The following is a 7,500-nucleotide window of genomic DNA, read 5'->3' on the forward strand; positions in this document are numbered from 1 at the left end:
ACATGGCTGAGGGATATTCTAGCAGGACCTAATATACTGGGACATGGCTGAGGGATATTCTAGCAGGATCTAATATACTGTGACATGGCTGAGGGATATTCCAGAAGGATGTAATATACTGGGACATGGCTGAGGGATATTCCAGCAGGATCTAATATACTGGGACATGGCTGAGGGATATTCTAGCAAGGATCAAATATCCTTGACATGGCTGAGGGATATTCCAGCAGGATCTAATATGCTGTGACATGGCTGAGGGATATTCTAGCAGGATCTAATATACTGGGACATGGCTAAGGGATATTCTAGCAGGACTGAATGTACTGGGACATGGCTGAGGGATATTATAGCAGGACCTAATATACTGAGACATGGCTGAGGGATACTCTAGCAGTATCTAATATACTGGGACATGGCTGAGGGATATTCTAGCAGGATCTAATATACTGGGACATGGCCGAGGGATATTCTAGCAGGATCTAATATACTGGGACATGGCTGAGGGATATTCTAGCAGGACCTAATATACTGGGACATGGCCGAGGGATATTCTAGCAGGATCTAATATACTGGGACATGGCTGAGGGATATTCTAGCAGGATCTAATATACTGGGACATGGCTGAGGGATATTCTAGCAGGATCTAATATACTGGGACATGGCTGAGGGATATTCTAGCAGGATCTAATATACTGGGACATTGCTGTGGGATATTATAGCAGGATCTAATATACTGGGACATGGCTGAGGGATATTCTAGCAGGATCTAATATACTGGGACATGGCTGAGGGATATTCTAGCAGGATCTAATATACTGGGACATGGCTGAGGGATATTCTAGCAGGATCTAATATACTGGGACATGGCTGAGGGATATTCTAGCAGGACCTAATATACTGGGACATGGCTGAGGGATATTCTAGCAGGATCTAATATGCTGGGACATGGCTGAGGGATATTCTAGCAGGATCTAATATGCTGGGACATGGCTGAGGGATATTCTAGCAGGATCTAATATACTGGGACATGGCTGAGGGATATTCTAGCAGGACCTAATATACTGGGACATGGCTGAGGGATATTCTAGCAGGATCTAATATACTGGGACATGGCTAAGGGATATTCTAGCAGGACTGAATGTACTGGGACATGGCTGAGGGATATTATAGCAGGACCTAATATACTGAGACATGGCTGAGGGATACTCTAGCAGTATCTAATATACTGGGACATGGCTGAGGGATATTCTAGCAGGATCTAATATACTGGGACATGGCCGAGGGATATTCTAGCAGGATCTAATATACTGGGACATGGCTGAGGGATATTCTAGCAGGACCTAATATACTGGGACATGGCCGAGGGATATTCTAGCAGGATCTAATATACTGGGACATGGCTGAGGGATATTCTAGCAGGATCTAATATACTGGGACATGGCTGAGGGATATTCTAGCAGGATCTAATATGCTGGGACATGGCTGAGGGATATTCTAGCAGGATCTAATATACTGGGACATTGCTGTGGGATATTATAGCAGGATCTAATATACTGGGACATGGCTGAGGGATATTCTAGCAGGATCTAATATACTGGGACATGGCTGAGGGATATTCTAGCAGGATCTAATATACTGGGACATGGCTGAGGGATATTCTAGCAGGATCTAATATACTGGGACATGGCTGAGGGATATTCTAGCAGGACCTAATATACTGGGACATGGCTGAGGGATATTCTAGCAGGATCTAATATGCTGGGACATGGCTGAGGGATATTCTAGCAGGATCTAATATGCTGGGACATGGCTGAGGGATATTCTAGCAGGATCTAATATACTGGGACATGGCTGAGGGATATTCTAGCAGGACCTAATATACTGGGACATGGCTGAGGGATATTCTAGCAGGATCTAATATGCTGGGACATGGCTGAGGGATATTCTAGCAGGATCTAATATACTGGGACATGGCTGAGGGATATTCTAGCAGGATCTAATATACTGGGACATGGCTGAGGGATATTCTAGCAGGATCTAATATACTGGGACATGGCTGAGGGATATTCTAGCAGGACCTAATATACTGGGACATGGCTGAGGGATATTCTAGCAGGATCTAATATGCTGGGACATGGCTGAGGGATATTCTAGCAGGATCTAATATGCTGGGACATGGCTGAGGGATATTCTAGCAGGATCTAATATGCTGGGACATGGCTGAGGGATATTCTAGCAGGACCTAATATACTGGGACATGGCTGAGGGATATTCTAGCAGGATCTAATATGCTGGGACATGGCTGAGGGATATTCTAGCAGGATCTAATATACTGGGACATGGCTGAGGGATATTCTAGCAGGATCTAATATACTGGGACATGGCTGAGGGATATTCTAGCAGGATCTAATATGCTGGGACATGGCTGAGGGATATTCTAGCAGGACCTAATATACTGGGACATGGCTGAGGGATATTCTAGCAGGATCTAATATACTGGGACATGGCTGAGGGATATTCTAGCAGGATCTAATATACTGGGACATGGCTGAGGGATATTCTAGCAGGATCTAATATGCTGGGACATGGCTGAGGGATATTCTAGCGAGGATCTAATATACTGGGACATGGCTGAGGGATATTCTAGCAGGATCTAATATACTGGGACATGGCTGAGGGATATTCTAGCAGGACCTAATATACTGGGACATGGCTGAGGGATATTCTAGCAGGATCTAATATACTGGGACATGGCTGAGGGATATTCTAGCAGGATCTAATATGCTGGGACATGGCTGAGGGATATTCTAGCAGGATCTAATATACTGGGACATGGCTGAGGGATATTCTAGCAGGACCTAATATACTGAGACATGGCTGAGGGATATTCTAGCAGGATCTAATATACTGGGACATGGCTGAGGGATATTCTAGCAGGATCTAATATGCTGGGACATGGCTGAGGGATATTCTAGCAGGATCTAATATGCTGGGACATGGCTGAGGGATATTCTAGCAGGATCTAATATGCTGGGACATGGCTGAGGGATATTCTAGCAGGATCTAATATGCTGGGACATGGCTGAGGGATATTCTAGCAGGATCTAATATACTGGGACATGGCTGAGGGATATTCTAGCAGGATCTAATATGCTGGGACATGGCTGAGGGATATTCTAGCAGGATCTAATATGCTGGGACATGGCTGAGGGATACTCTAGCAGGATCTAATATACTGGGACATGGCTGAGGGATATTCTAGCAGGATCTAATATACTGGGACATGGCTGAGGGATATTCTAGCAGGATCTAATATGCTGGGACATGGCTGAGGGATATTCTAGCAGGACCTAATATACTGGGACATGGCTGAGGGATATTCTAGCAGGATCTAATATGCTGGGACATGGCTGAGGGATATTCTAGCAGGATCTAATATGCTGGGACATGGCTGAGGGATATTCTAGCAGGATCTAATATACTGGGACATGGCTGAGGGATATTCTAGCAGGATCTAATATACTGGGACATGGCTGAGGGATATTCTAGCAGGACCTAATATACTGGGACATGGCTTAGGGATATTATAGCAGGATCTAATATACTGGGACATGGCTGAGGGATATTCTAGCAAGGAACTTTCTTTTTTCTTTTTCTGCCTCCTTTTCTTGTTTTGCCTGCTTCTTCTTCTTTGGTTTATTGTTCTTCAGTTTATTTTATGCTTTTGGTTTCTTCTTGGTCTTCTTCTCTCTTCGTCATCTTTCATTTTCTAATTTTCTCTCTTCGTTCCATCGTTGTACCTCAGACATAATGACGACACCCTAACTCTATTTTCTATCTCCTGTCCTCCTCTCCTCCTGTCCTCCTGTCCCCCTCTCCTCCTGTCCTCCTGTCCTCCTCTCCTCCTCTCTTCCTCTCGTCCTGTCCTCCTCTCTTCCTCTCCTCCCCTCCTCCTCTCCTCCTCTCTTCCTCTCCTCCTCTCCTCCTATCCTCCTCTCCTCCTGTCCTCCTGTCCTCCTGTCTTCCTCTCCTCCTGTCCTCCTCTCCTCCTCTCCTCCTGTCCTCCTCTCCTCCTCTCTTCTCTCCTCAGTTATCCTACGGTTCCAGTTCTCCAGCTCTCTCCAACCGCCAGCGCTTCCCGACGTTCTTCCGTACCCACCCGTCTGCCACCCTCCACAACCCCACCAGGGTTCAGCTCTTTCAGAAGTGGAAATGGACTAAGATCGCCACCATCCAGCAGACTACGGAAGTCTTCACCTCAGTGAGTGACAGGCCTCTTTTAAAAAAAATGTTTTGTAGTTTTTTAAATTGTTTTATGGACAGTGATAGTCTGAATGTAGAGGGGAGACAGATACAGAGGAAGACGGAGAGGAAGAGTTGAGGCAGGATTCAGACCCACCTCGCCATGGGTATCTGTGGTCTGTGGGACTAATCTCTCTACCAGACTCCGGCACACCAAACCCCTTTCTCACTACGGTGTTGTAGAGTTTTATTGTCTGTTTGTTCACTTATCATTTATACTATTGGTTAAAGACATGCAGAGAACTGACTCCGGAAAAAAAAAGAACTAGTGACGGATGAAATAGATTCTCATTTCTAATTTCCTTTCCTACTTATCACACTCTTCATCACATCTCTTCATCACACCTCTTCATTACACCTCTTCTCACTTTCTCTGCACCTTCTGTCTATCAGTTGTCTCCTCTTCCTGTCTTCTCCCCCTCTTCTCCTCCTTCTCTCCTCTCCTCTCCTCTCCTCTCCTCTCCTCTCCTCTCCTCTCCTCTCCTCTCCTCTCCTCTCCTCTCCTCTCATCTCCTCTCCTCTCCTCTCCTCTCCTCTCCTCTCCCTCCTTCTCCTCCTCCCCCTTCCTCCTTTTACCCTCTTCTCCTCCTTCTCTCTCCCTCCCCTCCTCCTCCTTTCCTCCTCCTTTCCACCTCCTCTCCTCTCCCCCTCCTCTTCTTCCCCTCCTCTCCTCCTTCTCCTCCTCTCCCCTTCTCCTTTCCCAATCCTCTTCTCCTCCTCTCCTCTCCCACTCTTGTCCTCCTCCTCTCTCTCTTCCACTCCTCTATCCCTCTCCCCCTTACTTTCAACTATCTCTCTCTCGCTCTCTGTCTCTCTCTCTCTCTGTCTCTCTCTTTCTCTCTCTCTGTCTCTCTCTCTCTCTCTCTCGCTCTCTGTCTCTCTCTGTCTCTCTCTGTCTCTCTCTCTCTCTCTCTGTCTCTCCCCCTTCCCATGTCTCTGTGTCTTTCTCTCCCTTCCTCCCACCATCTCTCTGTCTGTGTGTCTGTTTGTTCTGTCAAAACATGTTGCAAAGAAAATAATAAACAAAGCTTCAATTGCATTTGAATCAGGTTCCTGCCCTGTTTTAATGTTTAATCTCTCTGTCAGACGCTGGATGATCTAGAGGCGAGAACCAAAGAGGCCGGGATAGAGATCAGCGTTCGCCAAAGCTTCCTCACTGACCCCGCCCCAGCTGTCAAGAATCTCAAGGTGCCTCGTTCATTTCCTGTCTCCCTCACCTCTCCTTTCCATCTGTCCTTCCCCCTCTCTTTCTCTCTTTCTCTCTTTCTCTCTTTCTTTCTTTCTCTCTCTCTCTCTCTCTCTCTCTCTCTCTCTCTCTCTCTCTCTCTCTCTCTCTCTCTCTCTCTCTCTCTCTCTCTCTCCCTCTCTCTCTCTCCCTCACCTCTCCCTTCCATCTATCCTTCCCTCTCTCTCTCTCTCTCTCTCTCTCTCCCTCTCTCTCTCTCCCTCTCTCTCTCTCCCTAACCTCTCCCTTCCATCTATCCCCCCCCCCTCTCTCTCTCTCTCTCTCTCTCTCTCTCTCTCTCCTCCCTTCCTTCCACCCTCCCTCTCCCCCTTTCCCTGGTTTATTCCCGATGCTGCCTTGGCAACTGTCAGGTGATTGAACACATGAAATCAGTCACGTCTGAGCTTGGTGAACAAACCCCAGAGAGACTCTCACACATTGCTGGCGATGCATGACTCATATCCCGCAGTCTCTGCGGTTATATCTGCGGTTATATCCACGGTTTAGGGTCACTAAATATTGCGTGGATGAAGGGGCGGGTTGAATAAAGTGAAAACATAGACTGTGAAATGGAGAGTTGAAAATAAAAGAGAATGGGGGGGACAGAAAAGTAATGTATGTAAAAGATTTGTTGAAGTGGTCAAATAGGATGATAGCAGCCATAATATCGACCTTCACTATCGACCTTCACTATTGACCTTCACTACTGACTTTCACTACCGACCTTCACCATCAACCTCCACTATCGTCCTTCACTATCGACCGTCACTATCGATCTTCACCACCGAACTTCACTATCGACCTGCGCTATACAAATTCAACCTTCACTATCGACCTTCACTATCGATTTTCACTACTGACCTTCACTATAAACCTTCACCATTGACCTTCACCGCCGACCTTCACCACCGACCTTCACTGTCAACCTTCACTATCGATCTTCACCATTGATTTTCACCATCGACCTTCGCCATCGATCTCCACTATCGACCTTCACTATCGACCTTCACTATTGACCTTCACTATCAACCTTTACCATTGACCTTCACTATCGACCTTCAATATCTACCTACGCTATACAAATTCGACCTTCACTATCGACCGTCACTATCGATTTTCACCATCGACCTTCACTATCGACCTTCACTATCGACCTGTGCTATCCAAATTCGACCTTCACAAGCCTACGGCACGTCAAGGGAAGGGTAGCCGTCTGTTTAGATGGGGTGAAATGGAAACTGAAATCTGGTCGTTGACTGTAGGTCTCTAACCTCTCATGTAGTCATAGCATTAACTCCTGCAGAATTAAACATTCCTTGCAGTAAAATAATACACTAAACGTAGGCTACATTGGATCTAGTGAGAATGACGCATCCATTCTGTAGAGGTGCTATCTTCTTCAGCATCATCAAAAGCTGATAGTAATTTCAACCACCATAAAATATGCTTCCAAGCCAAACTGAAATCTTATCAGAAACATGTTGGTTCTTTTTCACAGCTTGTTATTTCCTCACAACCGTCATTTGGCACAAAAAAATATTTCCTGTTTTTTTTTGGTGGCTTTTTTTGTTGTTGCATTTCTCTCCCTGGTCCGTAAACATCTTTGCTCCGCAAAAGAAGCAGATGACAGGGACATCTTTACCGACGTCAACTAGAGTGAAGCATTCATTATATCGATTTATGACATTCTAGTGGGCAACGGTTTATTTAGGCTTCTAGGGCAACATCATGATGACAGAAGAGAAGCTGCATGTGTCTAATTGTAGACACGTTGACTAACAAATAGTCATAACTTAGAAACAGACCCATATCTAAATGACTCCCCTGTTAATTAAATAATCATTTTCACTGTCTCTGACTGTAGTCTACAGTTTCTATATTACGGTGTCAGCTTGGCTTTCTTCCTGACTGGCACCTACTTCAACGTAACTTCTCCGGTCGTGCCGGCCTTGGAACTGTGGCAACAAGCCTAG

General features: G+C 45.9%; 1 protein-coding gene across 1 annotated transcript in view; it reads left to right on the plus strand.

The window, feature by feature from the left end:
• LOC110496897 (gamma-aminobutyric acid type B receptor subunit 1) overlaps nucleotides 1-7,500 on the plus strand; it is a 155,821-nt gene that overhangs the window by 21,764 nt on the left and 126,557 nt on the right. Inside the window, exons 3-4 of the mRNA XM_036953572.2 lie at nucleotides 4,091-4,261; nucleotides 5,389-5,490. Coding sequence (XP_036809467.1) covers nucleotides 4,091-4,261; nucleotides 5,389-5,490 — 273 coding nt within the window. The remainder of the gene's footprint in view (nucleotides 1-4,090; nucleotides 4,262-5,388; nucleotides 5,491-7,500) is intronic.

This window comes from Oncorhynchus mykiss, chromosome 18 (genome assembly GCF_057628025.1).
Source record: "Oncorhynchus mykiss isolate SJ-2025 chromosome 18, ASM5762802v1, whole genome shotgun sequence".
In the NCBI taxonomy this organism is placed as follows: domain Eukaryota; kingdom Metazoa; phylum Chordata; class Actinopteri; order Salmoniformes; family Salmonidae; genus Oncorhynchus; species Oncorhynchus mykiss.